Source organism: Opisthorchis viverrini (assembly GCF_000715545.1).
Source record: "Opisthorchis viverrini unplaced genomic scaffold opera_v5_242, whole genome shotgun sequence".
Taxonomy (NCBI): Eukaryota; Metazoa; Platyhelminthes; class Trematoda; order Opisthorchiida; family Opisthorchiidae; genus Opisthorchis; species Opisthorchis viverrini.
This window is the reverse complement of record NW_008751898.1, coordinates 34,386-56,884: the sequence shown is the minus strand read 5'-3', so window position 1 is coordinate 56,884 and position 22,499 is coordinate 34,386. Positions and strand designations below refer to the sequence as shown.

Here is a 22,499-nt window from a genome sequence, read left to right as displayed (position 1 = left end):
ATTTATAGTTATGGCGATCCGCTATTGATGAAAAACCATACATATCAACAACACATCAAGGTATGTGTCTCCGTCGTACTAAACCAATAAGTACTTTAATTGGTGTTTGAAAGAATAACAATAAGTTGACCTGGCTACACAATAACCGGGGTGTCCCAGAATTCTCTCCATTAAAGGATGCTTAAAATAACAAATTTAGAAAAAATGTTATCTGCATAAGTGACCACTAAAGATGCATATTTTTCGACTTTCAGTGTTCGCAAATTTGAACCCTGACGATTGCTTTGCAAGATAACGAACCTGTGACAACTCTGGGAATAACTTGGAAGAGTTGCTTGTGGGAAGATTAGTAGCGAATGGAAATACATTATTTAGTTACGGTCCCCACTCAACAGTAAGCAGACATCAGACTGAATATCAACGAGTGTTCGAGCAGCGTACACTTCAGTTTGACATGAATCAACGTGCACATCCAAAACGTGCCTTACTACAGCATGTTCAGTGCATTTGTCGATTCAAAAACTCTGATCCAACTTCCCGAACCTAAACCACCTGCGTCGTTGTCCAAAAGCAGCCTGCTTGAGCACCTGCTGATACAAAAGTCCAGATGCCCTAAGATCTCCCTATTTCCCGATTATGTTGAGATTCAAAGATGTAATGTATCGAATTAACGTGTATACACGGAGGAATATTTGAGTGCTCGCAATGGACGCCCCACTGACAACGAAGCCGGATGGCATGCAGAGGTGGATTTCAAAATCAACCTGAAAATTGGCAGGAGTTTGTTACACTTCCGGTTAGTCTGTTCGCCTATGTGACGGAAACTACACTTAAGCAAGAAAAAAACAGACGTGGAGTGGTGGTTGGTGAATCTGAAGTGTGCATCAAACAATTGGAAATGCGCTCCACCTGTTGGTTTCTAACAAGAACCCACCTTCTGCTTCCACTTCCTTGAAACGCAGTACAAACTGTATATGGTTCACAAAGTTTCTCGCACTGGACACGGTAAGTGACTGGATAGTTGAAAACCACGAATGTACCGGGTCCCACTAGCTTTATCATACATACCATTCAGTCAAGCTGAGCGATGCCTTGGTGCAATTTAACCGTCGACAATGAGGTCGCAGCCTGCTTTCACTTTGAAGAATGGAGATGCATGGTCACAAGTGAAGATTTCGGAGGCTTGGAGGTGGGCGTCGCACCAACAATGTTTTACTGTTGATAACGTTGGCCAAACAATAAAGCAGAAATTCGACCAGTTCGCTTCACTGTCCAGTCAACGTCTATTCGTGAAAGGCTATACCAGTGGACATCAAAAACTTCAGTAGGTTTGCCACTTCTGAGCAGGATTTTATCGAGAACTTGTCTGGTGCACTGGTTTGTGGCAATTCAACCTATCCCACCGAACTTGCACGCCAATCATCTGTTCACAAAGCACGTGATTCGCACGTGGTGGCAGACCAGCCGGGAGCCAGTCTACTAGCAGGCGGCGGAGAAGCATTGTTTTCTCACGGTCAGCTGACCATTGGAATTCGTACGGTTGGTGTGGAGTGTATCCCCGGGTGGTATATTCAGATGTTGGTAGCCAGTTCAGAGAAATAAGAGGATACACGAATTAAAACAGTGACTGTCACATTTGATCGTTATTTCTACGAAGTCCACAACGCCAGGGGATCGCGGCAAGTACCACTAGTCTCCTCAGTGCAATGAACCAATTGGAAGTAATTCAAGAATTTGGCTATCAGCTTTGGGATGTACTGTCCGTCTCCAAGCATTTTTTCGAAACACAGCCTTAACCTCGGACTTTTCAGACGTTTGTGATTCATCTTCGTGTTCTGAGTCCACCGGGTTTATGTTCCAACCAATCTCGTAAAAACAGACTCAGCGGAAGTCCTTCTGACTAACTAAGAATTAGAAGCACTTGAGTCATGCTCACGATCTGAACTAGAGTTCCGGCATTAACGGAAAAGCTGAACTATTTCATGGAAGTTGCGGTACGCTTCAACAAGCTAATCTATGGGGCAATCCAGCTGAAGGATTCACCATTCAGCCTGTCCGAGCAATCTTTTATGTCTGAGCGAGTGGATAACAGTTTTCATTGTCATACGTTGTTTAAAAAGGCATAAACGCGTCAGTAAGATGTCTCGCGACCAGGGTCCTCTCAATTTCAAAAACACTGTGAGATACTTAATGAGACTCAGGAAAACTGGCACCTGCTATCGATGTTGAACATCTCAATATTGAAAAATATCACTTAATCACTTGCAAGCGCATTGTAGGACACAAATACTTCAAAATATCACTTGCGTCTCGAATGAACATAATACGGTCTGGCTGTTGAGTCATGGGATCTGTCCAGGTTTTCCACCTTCATCTAAGAAAGCCATGCTTAGATCTACGCATAATAATGGTGAAATTCAACGTTGCGATAGTAACCCCCGGAATTTTTAGCTATGAAGTGTAACCATACTTGATTAATCAGCGGTCTTTTTAAGGAGCATGCTTCAACAGCGGCATACACCGTCATTTTGTGGCACACGAAAGGGGAACAAGTTCATCACAATAATGACTTTAAACTTACGTACCTATAGATCGAACGAATTCCACTGAAGCATGGGTGATCAGGCTTCTGCATCCGTATTTATGGCACCGGTTTGTCGTAGACAGAGTAGCCAGCCCACGTTGTTCTCATATCGACGCAGATAATGTTTCGACACTTTGCATTAGCAGGGTGATGAAGTAAATATTCCACAGATAAAATTTTAAAAATTGGTTTGGCAGCGACAAGAGCACAGTGCGCCGCATCAGGTGTGAAACGGTTCGCATTGTGCGCTACTTGAAAGAACGAGTAGTATAAAATGAACGGTGACGGCACCTTGGGAGGTCCCGAATCGCCACCGTGCCACTCAAGAACACGCATCACTGGCGTTTGCAACCGGCAGGGACTCCGATGGCACGAAATTCCTAAACATAAGGGATTTTGATCGACACTTTAGCAAACTAAGGTATCCTTAAAATTCACACACGATTTCAGAGAATGAAGCTTTTTTTCAGTCTTGAATTATTGGCCTGGGTTCTCTACCAAGCAAGATGTCGCGAACGTTGTCAGCTCTTTCGCGATTATACCATCAGTTGGGTGTGACGCAAAGCAGCGGTACGTGCACAAAACAACAGCTGTATACAACCAAATTGTGGCGCTGGATAATCGGTGCTGCTATCCGATGAGAAGTGCCTTTTGTAATTTTTTAACCATACGGTACGGTGTACAAGGTCACGTAAAACAGAATCCCAAACATCTAGACCAGAAGCTTCCTTAATTTCATGTCGTACATTATTGCCGTCTTCCATGCTTCCTAAAAAATCTAACCTGCTTGTGACTGCACAACAAGCAAATCATGTCCGTTATTGACGATACCCATTTCAAAACCTACTTTGATGGTTAAGCTGCATTTTCGTTTGCTGAAGCTGCAAGGCATTTGGTAATCCACTGGTATGTGTGTGAAAACGGACGGCACGTATAATCGACCTCCCTGGTTCCCTTGAATGTATTCATCGTATAAAACATGCGGTGTCTTTCCTGATCTTAGAATGTTCATAAGGTTGACATAGACATTCGGCGGCTACCAGCATTACTTTTTTCACCAAGCAGGCTGAGCAGTTGTATGTGGAAGTAAACTCTTGCAAGTAAATGAAGATGGTGTTGACCGAAGACTCAACTGGATCTCTCGCAATAGATCCTCTTCGGCTGGGCAACCCATTAGAACCAACTCGATCTATTAACGAGTATTTGATATAAAGATAGCGATCCCCCAGTCATTGCATAGCTGAAATTCGACTTGAAGGAAGCACCATGGCTAAGATTCTGCCAAGACTAGACAGCAGCAATAGTTGTTTGGGTTCAAACAACGGAATTTCCAGTCAGTTACTCCTGCCCTAACTATCGAATTACCTAGCTGCCAGGAATATTTATTGTGATGAATTTCTAGTACATGGAAGGGGATATACCGGAATATTTGTAGCTCATTCATTGGGGGTTGACATGTTCGTTGAACTTGGAAAATTAGCTCGCAAACGCTTCGTCACCAATCAATGGACTCAACCGCGCACTGATGATGTCACATCGACTTGTGGCGAAATGTTTGCAGGCTAACTGTCAAGCTAGGCGAACAGATTAACGGACACCTGATCAATTACTAGCTCGCTTAGGTAAAGCAACAATGAATCTTATCGAGGAGTCACGACGTATGCATGCCCAGACTGCTAAACTTACGAACTGTCTCAAGCAGATTGATGTGCAGCGCTTTTATACTCTGTTATGCATATCATGTGTATTGGGTTATAATCTGAAAGAAGTCCACAGAGTGAGATAAAAAAATGTATGTACAAGGATGATTATCACAGTCAATCGACAAACTATTGTCCTTCACGGGGCTCAAGCTCCTGTCGAGACTTGCCCTTATTTCTGGGAGTGTTTGCCACTCCGCACTCAATCTCCTTTTCCTTGTAGTAATGCGGAGCTACTTCCAAGAGCCATTTGGGTTCGATTTCAATAAGTTGGCGCATAAACTCTTTCGTAGTGAACACCAGCTCGTGATAGATGACCCACTTGGGAAGTTCCTCAGCCAGACAAGAATTCGGGTGGGGATGAATTGTGTGCTTTTGTTTCACAGTCTTGTAACCGTTTCCGGTAAACCGTGCCGTGTGATAAAAAAAGCCCGCAGTAATAGACTGTTGATGAGAGAGGGGAGAATTGGTGAGAGAAATCTGAGAAAATGATAAAATCGATTATTCACAGCCGGACAATCAAATAAATGCGGTTTCAATGTAAAGCCCTCAAGTGCCAACTACCCACTACACAACACCTTCCGAGATCGCACGCCGACGGACATTAGCAGTAGGAATATCTGAAAAACCCATCAGGGTCGTCTTTTCGAAGTAATTCTTCACCAACTAAGGGAAAAATTGAATACGAGCTTAAAAATGCATGACAACCGCTCGTGATTTGTGACTGAGCAACCTCCCAAAGTTTCTCTCACAGTCGAGTTCCGTATGTGTACCTCTTCGTCACTGTCACCATGCACATTGGTCCCGTTCACTGTTTAGGTTACCAATGGAGACTATAGTTGGTATTCATGGATTGTGAACTGTTCCCTTAGTGAAAATTAACTAACACTGACTACATACACTAAAAATCTGTGATGGTTGCGCGAAACTTCTGTACCGACAAGTGATTCAACAAGTTGTAGTCTTGGAGGAAGGGATACCGTCATACCAGCGAAATCCTGGAACCCAACATGGTCGCACCTATGGCCATCATGATTGCACATGCTAATCGATTTGCAGCTGAGTAAAATGGTTCACATGTTTTACTTACAGTTATTAGCCACTGAATGGTATTTACTTGTTTCGGTGCACGTAAGTGTCTGGGTAACCGCACATTCCCGGATATCGTGCACCTATTTCCAGTAAAGTGTTGGTTGTTGCCGGGCTCCAATCTGTTCAGAATTTTTTGACTCTAACGTATCAATTAACTAACATCATTTCCACCGGTCACTTCGAGTTCAAGTGGTGGGTTAAGTGGTGCAGTTCCACGTGTTCCGTAACAACGTAGTCATCGACCCCAGAACGCTACTACGGGCGCTAGACAGCCGCGGAATTACACCGTAAATAGGAAAACCAAACTTCATCAATGACTTCACGCGGCAGGCCAGAGCTTAAGACGCTAAAATACAGAAATGTCAGTAGATCGAGCTTAAGCCGGACCTTCCGACTGCTTCTGTCTAAGCATGGACGACCTGAGCGGATGCTGCAGGTGTTTGTCTCTATAAGCAAGTTAGTCGTTCATACATACGCAAAGTTCTGCGTACGATCACAATAGGTGACCATACCCTTGACAACTGTCTTCACTCAACTGGCCACAGGAACTAAGCTGGATTTGACAAAGTAAGGACATTAAGGTTATCTTCAAGAAGACAAAGATAAAAAAGGCGGAATAAAAATTAGTCAGGTTCTGGTAGTGAAACACATTAGAAGGATAAATCGATGTCCTCGAGAATTTCTAATTTGTGGTCTGCTAATAAAGCTTCTGTGCGTTTCTGTATCGCTGAAACTGAAGGGCTATTTTGAAGTTAACATTTTATTTGTATGCTGCGAACCTGAAAGTAAGACACCATCGCAGATGCAAAATCATGGTTTCACGTTTAATAGATGTGTTGACAACCTCCTGGCTATTGCGATCTAGGAAAGCGAGTGAGCTTGAATAGAGTGAAGTTCAAGCAAAAGTTCATTAACAAACTGAAGACCATGACGCATAAAATGGTATAAAATGAAACAGTGCTGCGATCAAAAGATTCAACTGCCTTAAATATGGCCCAAAAAGTACTTCATGTTGTGAGGTTAATCACATGGGACATTTCACTTGTTTCATGGGAGGGATTGGAAGGGTTTAAGGTTGAAATTTTCCGACTGACCAAAGGCAGGTTGTTCATTGGGCAGACTTCTGCATACTGATGTGACCGAATGCAGATAGACAAAACTAGATAGTCACTCAGAGTCATAAAGCGATCGGCATCGCTTCAAAACAGTATTCCGGGAAGAGGAAGGACTCATACTCGTGAAGATTACGGAGCAGACCCGCTGTAATGCTAACTTGCCCTTGCATAGAGGTTGAATGCTATAGCGCCCAGTGGTGCCCGTATCCGTTAGCTTTTAAGAAGAGACGATTGAGCCAAGAAAAAAGCGGATTCCATGTAGGAATTTTTAAAAGGAGTGGTTGTTTGATCCATCTGGTTAAAAAGCATGTCACGACCTCGTGGCAGTCCCAATTTTCCGGCGACTACGAATGGTCGCTCTCACGGGCCTACAAGGAAACGACTTAGAACATTGCTTTAAACAATAAAATAACCAGAATGTAGTAGAAGTGACAAGTATCCCGAAATAGAGAGAAAATGGAGGCTAGTGTGTACACACAAACGGAGTTGTACCAACTCAAAGTGATGTGGGTTACTGCCATTAACCAAAACCATTGAATGACGTAGAATGCAGTAGGTTCCAGAAGAAAACTGTTCTTGCGTCGAACGAGGCCTAAAAAACAACGTCCTTTTTGGTCTCACAAAAGTGTGAAAGACAATCCGTAGATTTATGGCTGGGCAAAGTTTCGGTTTTGCTTCAAAAACCTCTCCAGGCCGAATGTGTGGGTTACAAGGCTGGTTGAGTTTTAGAGCAGAGGAGAACCAATCAGCAAGATCTCTTCCTACTGACAGGCTAAATCAGTGTTAGGCGTCGGTTAGGAGGGTTTCTAATTGTTGATATTTTAAAAAAGTGACCGACTACTCTCTTAGTCATTCAGCTTCCCTTTGGTGCCCATTAACCTTATCACTTGTTAGCCAACACTAGTAAACAGAATTCATTAACAAGATTTGACCTTCTAGTAGGAAGAGACCTTGCTGATTGGTTCCCCTGTCGTAAAACTCGGCCAACCCCGTAAGCTGGTCACCTAGACTGACAGAGCTTTTGTGTCAAAAGCGAAACGTTACCGAGCTATGTGTCTACCTATCGTTTTTCGAATCTTCTGACGCGATGAATTCTGTATCGATTCCAACAGTTTCCCAATAGACTGAGGATCAGCGTCGTGCTTGCAGCTCCAGAACACAACAAACGACACGTAAAGAAACAGTAATGCGTTGGATAAGGGAGTACTACAGTTTCAACTCTGGAATAATACTTTACAGAAGAAAATCAGGACCGGTTTGATAGAACGGAGATAGAAAAAACAAAGAGATAGCCACATATTGCCGTCTTGAATAGTTCAGTGAAGTAGTGTTGTTATATATACGCAATGCACTATTCATAAGGTTGCTGAAAATTCTTCGACAGCTCAAGACCGGTTTCGCCCTTGTTGGGGCTCACCAGGTAGACACAGTCCCCGAGTTTTCGTCAACCTTATGTTCTACTTGAAACCAGTTGCACGAACTTAGCGAAATACACTCATTTGCAAACAAACTTGGTTTTGAGAGAGACTCACCTGAAACCCAACTGAATCTCTTATTTGTGATGTTTCTAGGCAACTGCATTTGTTTGCAAATGAGTGTATTCCGCTAGTATTGTTATACTTTCTGTACAGATTGAGAATCGGGAGATGCACACCATATCACCAAGTATTGGTATATTTCACACAAAAATTAGCAACGCCATTAAAGTTACTGGCCACGGGTCTCAAACTGCGTAGCCAAGTCTGGAGCATATCGCTCTAGGATCACTTTCACCTTGTACACACCTAATAGAAGAGAACCTTGAGGCGGGAAACATTTTTTCATGCACAGTCTGAGGTCTCAACAGAACAACCTGAGGCCGGATCTGCATTGTAAATGCTTTTGTCCATCAGGATATTCGGCTCTGGACAATATTAGGAAGGCGACAGTTGCCACGAGGCTGATATCATCACAAGTTTTCATAGCTCTAATGAACGCTATATCTGGACCAAGTGCTATAGGGTTAGAAAATTTTCAATCTGGATCCTTCTTGTGGCGTACAGTTGGTGACCAACCAATAAAACATCTCTCTGAGAAAACCCATGAAAGGAAAGCACATTCTTAAAAAATGCGCACATTCTCAAAAAATGCTAGCTATAAACTAGTGCGATTCTCCGAATATAAACAAGATACTCCCTTTCTCTATGCTTTCTTCTGAATGTCCAACTGAGATATATACAGAGCAGCAGGACATACAAGTGACGTGTTTAGAATGACATATATAGAGCTTCAAAAGCGCGAAGGCTGGTGCACTAGGAATAAATAGGACCTAGTGAAAAGTTAAGGCTGGTATGGTGGCCCCTCTAACGATCATTCCTGTCACGACTTCCTCGATATTACGAACTCCTGGTAGCATACGGGCATTGTAAATATTGGCTTATTTGTCCCTCCAAAATATGACACGACGCGACCTAATCCCCTTGGCCTCGTAACAGCGAGGGAGTGAACATTTCCATCGCGAGCCTCTCTGATTAAGACATCACAGCTGGACCTCTGCGTTGTCTCAAGCACACCGAAAGAGAGACGAGCCAGTGAAAAACAGTCATGGAGAGCAAAGCCAAAGATCTACTTACTTTACGGATATTGATATGTTCACTCGGGTTACTTGTTAACGAAATCTCAACCCGTTCTAACAAGCTGACGAACTGGTCGCGGATATCTCTGGCTCGTTTCATTGTCCGGTACTGGATGAAATGTTCATAGCACCAATGCGTGGAAAAATCTGTGAAAAAAAGACAAAATGATCATAGGCTAGCGAATTGGATAATCCTGCAGTTCGTTGGTCAGACTCGCGTAAAAACAGATGTCCAGTTAAACAACCAAGCACAATAGCCAACGTGAGAGTCGTGGAATGAGAAGCTGCCGGTCGAGGTACCAGCTAAAGTCAATTAGGGGTTGTATGCACGCAACACCATGCTGGATAACAGAGACCAGTCATAGGCACTTGGGAAATAGAATTATAACCTTCTTGAAGATCTCGTCTTGGGGCCTGCACATTATTGGCCGAACCCAATAGGAACTCAAGTTTTCGACACTGACTGAAGTGAACAGATTTTTGTTGTTGTGTACACAGTGGTCTACAGAGCACATTTGGAAATAACCTTGGTAAGACGAGCCCAAAAAAGGGTTTTTTACTTTTCACTGATGCGAAGTTTCCCGTATGCAGACACACGGGTTTTTGGCAGTTCAGTGGAGATCTTCATCCGCATCTCATTTCTGAGGTACTCTATCCCCTTGTACGATTGTATAGTAATTAAACATCAGCACTAACTAGTAGACTTCCTCGATGATACTCTGAGAACAAACTCACCCGCCGCACTCCACTGGTTGTATACATTCAGCAACATGAGATGGTCTCCGGCCGTGTGGAAAAAGCCTTTTCGTGCAGTGTCTGCATGGATCAGCTTATCTTTCGGCCGATAAAAGATTGCGTTGTTCACGGATAGCATAGCAGCGATAGTGATAGCATCGCCACTACACTTGTATCTGTAGGGAAGGCTGGTGCACTAGGAATAAATAGGACCTAGTGAAAAGTTAAGGCTGGTATGGTGGCCCCTCTAACGATCATTCCTGTCACGACTTCCTCGATATTACGAACTCCTGGTAGCATACGGGCATTGTAAATATTGGCTTATTTGTCCCTCCAAAATATGACACGACGCGACCTAATCCCCTTGGCCTCGTAACAGCGAGGGAGTGAACATTTCCATCGCGAGCCTCTCTGATTAAGACATCACAGCTGGACCTCTGCGTTGTCTCAAGCACACCGAAAGAGAGACGAGCCAGTGAAAAACAGTCATGGAGAGCAAAGCCAAAGATCTACTTACTTTACGGATATTGATATGTTCACTCGGGTTACTTGTTAACGAAATCTCAACCCGTTCTAACAAGCTGACGAACTGGTCGCGGATATCTCTGGCTCGTTTCATTGTCCGGTACTGGATGAAATGTTCATAGCACCAATGCGTGGAAAAATCTGTGAAAAAAAGACAAAATGATCATAGGCTAGCGAATTGGATAATCCTGCAGTTCGTTGGTCAGACTCGCGTAAAAACAGATGTCCAGTTAAACAACCAAGCACAATAGCCAACGTGAGAGTCGTGGAATGAGAAGCTGCCGGTCGAGGTACCAGCTAAAGTCAATTAGGGGTTGTATGCACGCAACACCATGCTGGATAACAGAGACCAGTCATAGGCACTTGGGAAATAGAATTATAACCTTCTTGAAGATCTCGTCTTGGGGCCTGCACATTATTGGCCGAACCCAATAGGAACTCAAGTTTTCGACACTGACTGAAGTGAACAGATTTTTGTTGTTGTGTACACAGTGGTCTGCAGAGCACATTTGGAAATAACCTTGGTAAGACGAGCCCAAAAAAGGGTTTTTTACTTTTCACTGATGCGAAGTTTCCCGTATGCAGACACACGGGTTTTTGGCAGTTCAGTGGAGATCTTCATCCGCATCTCATTTCTGAGGTACTCTATCCCCTTGCACGATTGTATAGTAATTAAACATCAGCACTAACTAGTAGACTTCCTCGATGATACTCTGAGAACAAACTCACCCGCCGCACTCCACTGGTTGTATACATTCAGCAACATGAGATGGTCTCCGGCCGTGTGGAAAAAGCCTTTTCGTGCAGTGTCTGCATGGATCAGCTTATCTTTCGGCCGATAAAAGATTGCGTTGTTCACGGATAGCATAGCAGCGATAGTGATAGCATCGCCACTACACTTGTATCTGTAGGGATGGAAAACCAAAAGCGATGTCACAAAATGGCCTAGAAGTTTTTTCGACCTTCTTAAAGACAATCACAATAGGTCACAATGCCCTAGAATACAGTAACGGCACCTGACGAAAGCAGCCACCCCGAAGAGAAGGAAAATGTGTAAGATGGTTTTCTATCTGGGGTGTGCTCGTTTCCAAAAGGTGCCAACTGGTTGGCTTGAATGATTTAAAAAAAGGAACATATAAATTTAAATGGTAGTTTTCTAGTATCTGTATATCAGCCCTCCCAAAAATGTAAAAAACCTTTCCCATGTTTGTGTTATGTACCTAGACTCATGGACATTTAATTAGGGTTTCTACGAGCGGCGAATTTAGCTGTTCAACCACGGTGCGTCCAGTTATCATGGTGTGGTGATCTCTGTGCTTTATGTTTATTTAACCAGGAAAGACGATTCGAAGTGGATCCACATACGAGATTCTCGCACTGTGACATCATCATCATCATCACTGTGACAGAACGTAAGAGCGCTCCGTAAACTAAACAATAAAGAGAATGCAGACATAAACCCAATCAGTTAGGGGCAGAATAGTTGAGGTATTCCGGGAATCCCTAAGTAAGCGTACGCCAAGAAGAGTTTTTTTTATTTGACAGAAGACTATGACTCTATATGCACGAAAACAGGCGTATAAATTTCTGTCCCAAGTGCCGCACAGGCCTGTGCATCACGGAAGAAAGTATCAGTGTTGACAAAGACGCTGCACTGCCATACAACCACAAAGCTCGGTTGATAACCCTCACACTGCTGTAGCACCCTTTTGGTTCCTAACTGCCATGCCACAAGAAGCAAGCACGGCGGCCAGGATACTGTCAGGTTGTCCGAGCCTAGACAGGGGAAGTCGAGATGTAGAGGTCAGGTTTGAACCACGGAGCTGCCCGTCAGTAAATTCGCGCTCTACCTACTGAGCCATCTCAACCCAAGCGTTTGCAACCGAAGTGTTGACAGACATAGGACCTGGCATATACTGATATACCCAATATACTCATCCTTGCAAACTCTCAAACGGAAAACATGGTCAGGAATCGTTTGCACGTAAGTCACTGATATTATCATGAACAGCAACACACCAAAAGTGGAAACTGGCGCTTCGAGACGTGTAGCAGTTGTATACGCATATAAGAATTCAAAGATAGACACTAGAAGCTGTGGATTACTGAAAGTATCTCGGAAGTTGAATTAGCTCTGAAAGCTATGTAACAGACGAAGGTAACGCACGAATCTCGAAGGAGGCGTGTATCAGAGCACAGTACGCATTGTATTGTTGTACGGCTGTGGAATCTGACCCTCTCAGGTGAAATATCGGCGACATCTTCAGGTTCTTGACCACCGACGTCTCAGAACTATTGCGATTACACAATAAGCATAAGTAGTTTCAAGGGATGCATCCGACGCTGCAAGCTTAGGTGCATGGGCCATGTGTTAGGCTTAATTAGAGGTTGCAGAAACTGAAACGTGGGTAGAATATGACACGGTTATTTGCCTTTCATGATGAGGTCTACATGACCCTCCCCATGTAACCTTGAGAACGCACATGTCAGACACCCCAACGGCATGGAAGAAACGGTCTTTCTGCGTCACCTGGCACCTTCTGTAGATTGCGGATGTGCTCTAGCATCCAAACAGCAGCAACCGCAGTCCAACGCTGATACATTTATTAGATTGAAACTATCTGGCTCTGTTTCGGAAAATAATAGAAATTGTTCAGCTTTAACACCCTTCCGGTGCCTAGCTGCCATGCCAGCCGAAAGAAAGCACGAGGGTCGGAATACTGCCAGGTCGCCCAAGCCTAGACAGGGGAAGTCGAGAGGCAGAGGTCGGGTTCGAACCAGGAACCCTCCGGTCAGTGAATTCGCGCTGAGCTATTTCGCTCCCCAGACAGACGCTGAGTTAAGGAAATTTAGGAACACTTGAAGGCCAAATCAAGATTGTGGCGTAAGTGGCCTTCACAACGCTTTTGCTAACCAAGTGACTTGATCAACCAATTGAATATGGATTAGTTGATCAGTGCACCCCTTCGTGCACATAATGGGTAAACTAGATACCTAGCCTGATCCGGAAACAATGGTAAACAAACGTGATTGGTCTGCGGAAGCTGGCAGTATGCTGACTAAGAAAACATGTCAAAAATTATCAATTATTAACAAGGAACCTCTTCACCGATCAAACGCATTCCACCGACGTTGCAGTTTGTAGAGTAGTGAGTGGAGGAAATTACATGGTTCAAATGAGGAGGTTTTCCAAGGTATCGCATAATTTGTAGAAGCATTGAGGATGAGATACCATCGGGTTGCGAAAAAGTGTGAAAATCAGATGCTTAAACGAATGAACTTCACCAGTTCTAAAATTACGCCTGAACTAGTTTCACTAATATCGGGAACCAATTCGCAAACTTACTTATCGGACGCCAAAATCATTTTCGACAACATCGGGTCACAAGGAAACTCAGCCATTTGACGCCCCATTTTGGTTAGTTCGCCTCGGTGATTCAACGCTCCCAAAGCATACAACTGCTCCAAAGCCATGATGAGAGAGTCATGCGGAGGTGGGTCCATATAGTCAAAGTGCAACAAATCATCGATACCAAGGGATTTCAGAAGTAGTACCACATTACCCAGGTTGGTGCGCTGGATCTCCGGGACGGGTTGCGGTTCCAGTTCAGTGCGGTAAGCATGGGCAGTGTAAAGCCGGAAACACTTTCCCGCAGCTACTCTTCCGGCACTGAAGATTGTAAATGTGCATGGGAGGATCAGCTACAGCAAGAGTTTGACAACCTAAAAGTGTCTCCAACATTAGTGGTTTCGGGGTTGTCAGGTTTGGAGTAAAGCTATCAGCTAGGGGATCTGAGAAGGTAACTGGTCCAAGCCTAAGACATTACGAAGTAACTCTAAAGCTAGTAGGGTGCATGGCGTTTCTACATGAACAGTAAGTATAATCCGAATAGCTGAGTACCCTTCATATTGAGCCATGCCTGTTTTAGTTTAGGTGTACAACTTTAATGTCGCCTAAAAAATTTTAAATAGTGGCGTCGTTTACATGCTAACCTCATATAATTTTGCATGTAACATACTTCAAGCCATCGAATGGCGAAAATGGAAGAGTTTCAAAAAAGTGTGAGCAGTTAGAGACCACATACAATAAAAACTAGACTCGAGGTAAAACAACTGTTCGGAGATACCGAAAACAGTGATACCACTGGAAATATGCTTGAGCAAATCGTCTGACCTATGAGCTTCGGGAATGAGTAGAACACGAAAACCGCAGCAGTATGACTGCTTTCTATCCACAAGGTAAGAGACCTTTAAAAACAGCAGCGGAGCGATAGAGACAATGGAACACGACTCACCGACCAGCACGTTGATCTGCTGCAGCCTGTGAGATCGGTACCACGATTAGAGATTCAATACCTGAGCGGGCGCTGTAGAACTTTTGCTTGCAGAAACCCGTATCAATAACATAGATTATCCCATCGATAGTCAGAGATGTCTCAGCAATATTGGTAGCAAGAACGACCTTACGGGCACCTGGAGGGGTTGGTGAGAAAATCCGTGCCTAAAAATAAGAAGAACAAGAGGAGTTAAAATAACAGTAGTCCGTCAGGAAGTAAAACTTGGTAGATATCAAATGATGCAATCGACAGAAGACAAAAACATTTACTTACTGAGCCTAGCGGACCGGAAGGTCCATGGTTCGAACCAAACCCTAGAATTTCGACTGATCCCGGTTAAGCTTGGGTGACCTGGTATTATCTTAGCCCTCGTGTCTTCTTCGAGTCGGAAGTGACGCACTTAAAGGGTGTCACAAATGATCAACCATTACTCAATTCAGTTTAATTCATCAGCCATTAACCATACACCGAGGGCACATTGGTTCTAGCTGCAAAGGTTTTGGTCACCAGAAAATGAGAGGGGGGAGATAAAGCCAACGCATTGAAGGCGATGATGCCAAATCGTTCTAGTTGTCTAGGGATGCCAGTTATGGCATCAATCTGCCCAAGTAGTCAGCTAACCAGTGACTGATCACTAGCGATAGCTAGCAGTGAACGGAGTTGTTCACCAACTAAGCGATCGCAAGCTGTCATTCAGTTTTCTGTAAAGTGAACATCATCAAGCATCCAACTGAACTTTCCTGGACGTGGTTTGAACACTAAACAGAAATGAACACTGGGAGCGGTTCAATAATTTCCACANAGCGGTTCAATAATTTCCACACCAACGCATCAGATACAGGGATGGCGCTTCAACACTTGGTCAGACGCTACTCGCATATACACCGTAACACCAGGACGCGGTTACAACCAGATGAAACCGTACAGCTTAGAAGGTAGGCGTTAACGGTCATCTGCATACCGCTAACAGATACTGTGGGATCTTTGTGCCCTCTTCCTTAAGGTTTACGCGACGATTCTTGCTCGTAGTTAGAAACCCTACGATCCTGATAGCAGGTACGCTTTCATTTTCTACTTGGAGGTTTACGCGACGATTCTTGCTCGTGGTTAGAAACCCTGCAAGACATCGTAAATATACGATCCAGATAGCAGGTACGCTTTCATTTTCTACTTGGGCTGCCTAGCCGAAATTCGTACGCCATTGTGAGTCGAGTATGTGTGTGTGTGTGGGGGGAGGTAAAGTTCACAAGGGAGATTGAGTCCTAATCAGACATGACGTTCAGATGTGTTTATTTCATTATGCGCTCCTGATCGTTATTCTTAGAGCTATGAGGCTTCCTCACGAAAAATATCTACCTCTCCCATACATAGTACGGCACCTAAGTGCCTGGTGTTGTTGCCAATCATGATAAGAATTGCAGTATTGCTGTTAAAATGAGGAAATGGATACTGGTCATTTTCGAAGCGAACGTGGCAAGGGATGACGAGCACAGCGTGAAGTGATGAATTAGCTAGTAAATCCCATGTGTTTTTGTTGCTACCCCATGTTAAGAAAGGAAGAAATTTCCCCGTCTCTATGAACAACAGATCGGCCATTTCAAACAAGATACTTCGACTTCATCATCGCCCGTGTTTTTTGACGGTAAAAGTGTATGGCACAATGCGTACATGAATGAACACCCCGAAATCACAAAGAAATATCAAATAAAAGTTAGTTCATTCGACCCTACTTGCATATCCGAAGGAAGTGTGGAGTAGATTGGCAGTATGAGGAGCTCCCGTATTTTACTACCCAATTTCCGAGTTCGCTCGACCAACATCTCATTGGCTGTTTCTATTTCCTCCTGTCCAGTTAGAAATACCAGGATGTCACCCGGTGGTTGAGTTACATGAATCTGAAGCACTGAGATCACCGCAGCTTCAATATAGTCCGCCTCTGGAGCCTAATACGAAAAAACAAAACAATGGTATATTTTCATAAAGGAAACTACTCACAAGGTTGCTAAAAACTCTTCGACAAAACAATGGTATATGTAAATCAGTATGTCAAGCAACAGGGGATGTGATAGTATTTGATGGGACAAACTCGGAAAATATACTCTACATGTGTCACACAACCTGAAGGAAACGCAAGGACTGGGATACTCCCAGGCTACTCAAACCTGAACAGGAGCAGTAGAAAAGCTCCAACTGAATTCAATTCAACGACGGCCAGCCTAGTAGCCCATGCCCTAATTCCTAAGCTACCTGAAGCTCATGTGTTTGTTCAACGTTCGACCAGGGAAAGCGGATTTTGACTAGTTTCGAGAGGCATACGAGAAAAACGTTTTCCATGCCCCTTATTTTTCTGTATTGTGAACAAAAACAAGAACGATCGCATTTTCTACTGTGGTGCAGTCAGGCAAAGACGTTCGTCTCCGTTCGACTGAGCAACTAGCTTTGTCCCGCGTTTTTAGTGTTTTGTCTTTCCAAATCTTCTGAAAAAGATGGTCGTGTGTCTGAAAACTTTAATCATAACATTGTTCGTGCTTGATATAGTAGTCTCGTACACAAGATTTTGCAACAATAACGCAGTATCCGCCCTAACGAACTAGCCAAAAATTGCAAAATAAACTTGATATCGTCCAACCTGCATTGGCTGGTGGAATAAACCTCCGTGAAAACTGGCGGACACTGGTTTTGCACGACTACCTGACTGACTGGGTGAAGGTGCCAGTACCTTGGAGTGCTCGCAGTGGGCTAAGTCTATTGTTCCTTTCAATCTTTTGCTCTACGAAACAGCTTCAAATAAATTATGACTGCACGGTAATGAAGAGTCCGACACTGATTTCTGCCATCGATGATAAAGCTCGTTGATAAGGAGGTTTAAGGAGGTTTATATTTACTATCACGCTATCTACTCAGAAAATTGATTCCGTACAAAAATCAGAGTGACCAGAACCCATACTCAGGCTGCTGATAAGCAATACGATTTTTCGAGGTTGTTCTACGTGCCGTTTTGTTAACTTTACCGAAAAAGGCTTCAGCTGGTAGTTTATACAACAGGTAATTGAAGAATGCGTCACGTATTTATTGCGGGGTTTGTTACACTACTCCGAATTCTATGCCTGCCGTCTTTAGCAAATGTTCAACAAGAATCTCACCACTACGTAGCGACATATCTGGCTGTTTCGTTATACGGCAACGTACCACGCACTTCTGTACAAAGTTGCTAAAGACTATCATTACGCTTTTCTACCTATTGCATCCACATGTAAGCCCAGAGCCCGTTTCCCAGTACCGGAAAACATGTGTACACGAAGATTCCCCTAAATACATTAGACTCGACAGACAACATCATTCTTCAGAGCAAACTGCCAAGCCGATCATGTGAATTACTAGTTCCTTTTCATCAGCGTATTGTGAACATATGTTACGAGCACAGTCCCATGCATATATCTTCCAGTTTTTAAGACTAAGGAACAATAAAACTGCGGACAGGTTACGGCAAGAACTGATACAAGCTCCCCCATAAAATAAATACAAAACAAGCGACTTGCCTTCGTGTAGTAAATATCAACGGGATATCGTCTTCCGGGAATACGGAATACGGGTGCATCGTCGAAAAATTTGGCGAATTTCTCGGCATCGAGCGTAGCGGAACTTATGAGAAGTTTGAGATCGGGACGGAATCGAGCGACATCCTGTGGGTGGGAAAATAACGGATGAACAACAAGACACATAAAACAAGCGACTTGCCTTCGTGTAGTAAATATCAACGGGATATCGTCTTCCGGGAATACGGAATACGGGTGCATCGTCGAAAAATTTGGCGAATTTCTCGGCATCGAGCGTAGCGGAACTTATGAGAAGTTTGAGATCGGGACGGAATCGAGCGACATCCTGTGGGTGGGAAAATAACGGACGAACAACAAGGACCCCATATAACACGACTAAAAGTAGGGAAAAGGAATGATAATGGGAGAATAATGTATTACCTTGACCAACCCGAAGAGTATATCTGTGTGAAGTGTCCTTTCATGGGCCTCATCGATCAGCATGACCGAGTAGCCGCCCAGATCTGGCTCAAGGAGAAATTCGCGAAGCAGCATGCCGTCAGTCATATATTTTATTAGTGTGCGCTCGGAAGTGCAGTCCTCAAAACGTATCGAGTAGCCCACTTCGCCTCCTAACTTCACATTCATTTCCTGCGAAACGCGAGCTGCAACAGACATGGCAGCGACACGACGAGGCTGCGTGCACCCGATTCGTTTACCGCCGACACAATAACCCTAGATCGGATGGAAGAGAAACAAAATAACTCGGGGTATCGGTGGGAAGCAAGGACACCAGACATTTGTGCATTGCCAATAAAGTGACTACAGTCAGTGTATTGGAAGTAAGACACAGTGTTTCAGTGTCTTCAGGTATTCCAGTAACTGTCTACTTTGAATGATAAGCTCCAACCAAGACTAATAAAAGTCCGCAGGTTACATCACCGGTTTGAAAATGTTCGACGAAGAATGGGCGGATAGCCCTGAGGCTACGACACATGCAACCATGTGTGCCAACTCATGCGAAGAGACGCAGCAAATTAGTTTATTACCTGCAGTAACGTTAACCACTTTGAGGGTTTTTCATCGGCTTAACAATCCCTACTATAGCTGGGTCGCTTAGCCGGTAGTGTTTAGATACTTGGTGGCATCATGAGACTTGTTTTCCTTACAAGGTAAGGCCCTCGACACTAGAACGATCAGAAAAATGTGGACCCCAAATTGCGGGCGAATTTGACCGCACACCTGGACAGAGAATTCTCATGTACTTCGAATCAGACTTCGCCGTCTTATCATAGTCAACCCCCAAACTGAACAAGGCGCAAAGATTACTGCATCTTTTGCAATAAATTGGGGGCAATTTTTTCAATTTTATTAAAGAACATATCAGAGATAATGCTCATAAGCACGCTTCAATCGTACGGTCAAAAATAGGAGGCAGCCTAAGGCACCAGATAATTTGTATTCCATAACGACTGTCCCCCGTGGAAGAGTAAGTCGACTTTTCTGTCATGATACGAAGGGTCCGAACCTAAATTTGCCCACGCCGAAAGTCAATTCCGGCTCTAATGGCGGACACCGTCAAGTAGCCAAAGGCTCGAGCATCCCACGTCCATTTTCACGGTGTTGATATCTCATTTTAGCTGAAACATCAAGTAACATTGTCATTCGGGGCGCGGTGACGGTGTGATTATCTCAAGTCCTAAGACGAGAGACATCCCACGTCCATTTTCACAGTGTTGATATCTCTTTTTAGCTGAAACATCAAGTGACATTGTCATTCAGGGCGCGGTGACGGTGTGTGATTATCTCAAGTCCTAAGACGAGAATGAAACACTGCAGTCTGCTCGAATACTTCGCACAATGTTTTGTATTTATAATTATATCGCCCTCAAGGAGGTAGTCAAAACAGATTCTCGATGTTGCAGTAAAGATGTCTGAGACTACAGACGCGTAGTTGCTTTGGCCCTAACCTAGACATTCGGAAGTAAGATCGAGCTGATTTCTGAAGACGATTAGGAATCGAGTAGGTTCACCCGTGACTGAGAGTTGGGTGCCTGGATTTGTAAGGAGTGCAAGGAACTTGGCTTTGTTGGTGCTCATTTGTAGATCAACGTAGTCCGCAGTTTATGTGAATTCCATTGGTGCGATTGAGAGCTGGTGATATCCTGGTGTGGTGGTGATGTCGTCAATGTATTCACTTTCTATAACTTGAAGGTGCGCAAGGGTAGCCAGAGAGCGTCCAATCCACCATCCAATCTCTTGTGCGATCAAATAATACCGCTGAAAACGGGCGACTTTAACCCCGAGCGCGTAGACAGCTTTGAAATAATAATTTTCGCAAATAAACGCCTTTTTTGAAACCGAACAGTGTAAGTAATTGATGACAGAATCGCAAGACAGCTGAAGCTCTCTTACTACCAAAATCGTCCCTTGATTAATGGACCATAAAATACTTTTCATGTTGTCACAGATAAGGTGAGGTGTGCCAGTATCCAAAGCACGCTAGTTTCATGGCCTAGAATATTAAAACGTATGAGACAGTATGGTTCCGATGACTTTGTCATGTTTTCACCTGCAGCTCCCTGTCCGAATAGTACGTTCTAACTTACACACCGGTAACTGATCAGTGGGGGTAACTGGAATTTTAGTGAAGACGTATCGCAACAGGTAGGTCTTGTTTTGACCAACTGTCGAATTAGCCAGGGCAACCGGATAGCCAATGACGAGTCAGGTTGCTCATCTATCTGGTAACCGATTCTCAAAGAAGAACTGATAAGCACCAAAGCACTAAGTAAGAATTTGATCGGACTTCTGTAGCGAGGGCGTAGTTGTATTCGTGACAGCTCAACGACACGAAACCTTGCTCATGACTGACCTCATCAATGCTCAAAGAATGAGTCTCAATAGGGAAGAAAGCTCTCGGGTGACTGGGATTTTCGAGATTCGAGCATCATAAGGGGATCCACCAAAGTCACTTTTCATTAAACTGGCTAATTCCATCGAATACAACAAATAATTTCCACTACAGATCACGGACGAAGGAGACCAATCAGACAAAGCGAGTAACTTGATAACTGATGAGACAGTACCGACGGGTGCAATTCGATGTCATAAAAAAGCTATATAGTTACGGTACAATAAATACAGCAAGTGGCGAAATCAACTAATTTACAAAATAATACTTGTTCCGTTTTTTACTGATTTCCGCTCAGAAACCGCCTCTCAGAAGAAATCATTTACGGTGAACCTGGTCAAGCGCTCTCTCCAGATGAAATTATACGGGCCTTCAGGTCATCGGTCACTACACAGTAGTTCAGCGGCCAATCGGTGCTAGCGTCAACGTCTCGTTATCTAACTGATTGTTGGCGTGCAGCATAGGTAGGCAGGTACTTCTAACTGAACGGTTCAGTGGCTTCACTATTTACTGACAACACTGTAGACATCCAATTGTCTATTTCCAAGCTTAAGGTAAGTTGAACCCTGTCCTACTTTGTCTCTTCGGGTTAGCAGAACGATCTGCTTTTTACCTTTGTGGGGGGATGGTGTGATTACCTCAAGATTATAACGACTACTAACAGCAGTCCAACTGGCCTACGGTCGGGTAACTCGGTCTACCAATAGTTCGAAATATTGACCAGACCAGCTAGAATAACCGCCGTTGAGCACACGCTATAAAGTACATCTCACTCAAAGAAACACACCGGTCATGGGACTAATAAGTCGTACGGTGAATCCAGCTGCTCACCGCATTAATAAGTACCATACCCAAATAGCTAGGCTTGGTACCGAATATCCTGGTTATCCATAGCTAAAAAGAGTATTGGGCACAAAACTGCAAAAAATTCCAAGTTTTTTGAAACGGTTATTACTTTGACCATCCATTCAATGGAAAAACTTGCGGGAGTAGAATAAAGGTGATTCCTCGAGGAGAGAGCGCCTCTATTCGGAGGAGCCACAGCACTTCGATGGGGCTGAAATGCACAATCAGCAAACGGTCTCGCGTCTCGAAACTACCAGGGACAAAATACTGACCTTCAATTCGGCTAAGTTCACGAGGGTATGAGGTTGTGTATGTGGATACTAGGTCGAATCAATCTGTCTACTATTCCAGCACTTTTGGCTGGCGTACTGCCCATTATAGCTCTCAAATAAGGAGACATTCAGATTCCCATGTTGACCTCACAAAAACAGGGTGAAAAGGCACACACTCGAGCGTAAACCTGAAGTTGACCTGACGTGAAAGGAACCATTTAAAGCGGAA

General features: G+C 43.9%; 1 protein-coding gene across 1 annotated transcript in view; it reads right to left on the bottom strand.

The window, feature by feature from the left end:
• Positions 1-4,414: 4,414 nt before the first annotated feature.
• Positions 4,415-22,499, bottom strand: part of T265_14685 (hypothetical protein) — a gene marked incomplete at both ends in the record, with an annotated part of 33,408 nt that continues 15,323 nt past the window's right edge. Inside the window, 10 exons of the mRNA XM_009174787.1 lie at positions 4,415-4,728; positions 9,104-9,252; positions 10,354-10,506; positions 11,095-11,270; positions 13,712-14,035; positions 14,661-14,866; positions 16,433-16,645; positions 18,263-18,385; positions 18,492-18,584; positions 18,680-18,973. Of these exons, the coding sequence (XP_009173051.1) occupies positions 4,417-4,728; positions 9,104-9,252; positions 10,354-10,506; positions 11,095-11,270; positions 13,712-14,035; positions 14,661-14,866; positions 16,433-16,645; positions 18,263-18,385; positions 18,492-18,584; positions 18,680-18,973 (2,043 nt within the window). The remainder of the gene's footprint in view (positions 4,729-9,103; positions 9,253-10,353; positions 10,507-11,094; positions 11,271-13,711; positions 14,036-14,660; positions 14,867-16,432; positions 16,646-18,262; positions 18,386-18,491; positions 18,585-18,679; positions 18,974-22,499) is intronic.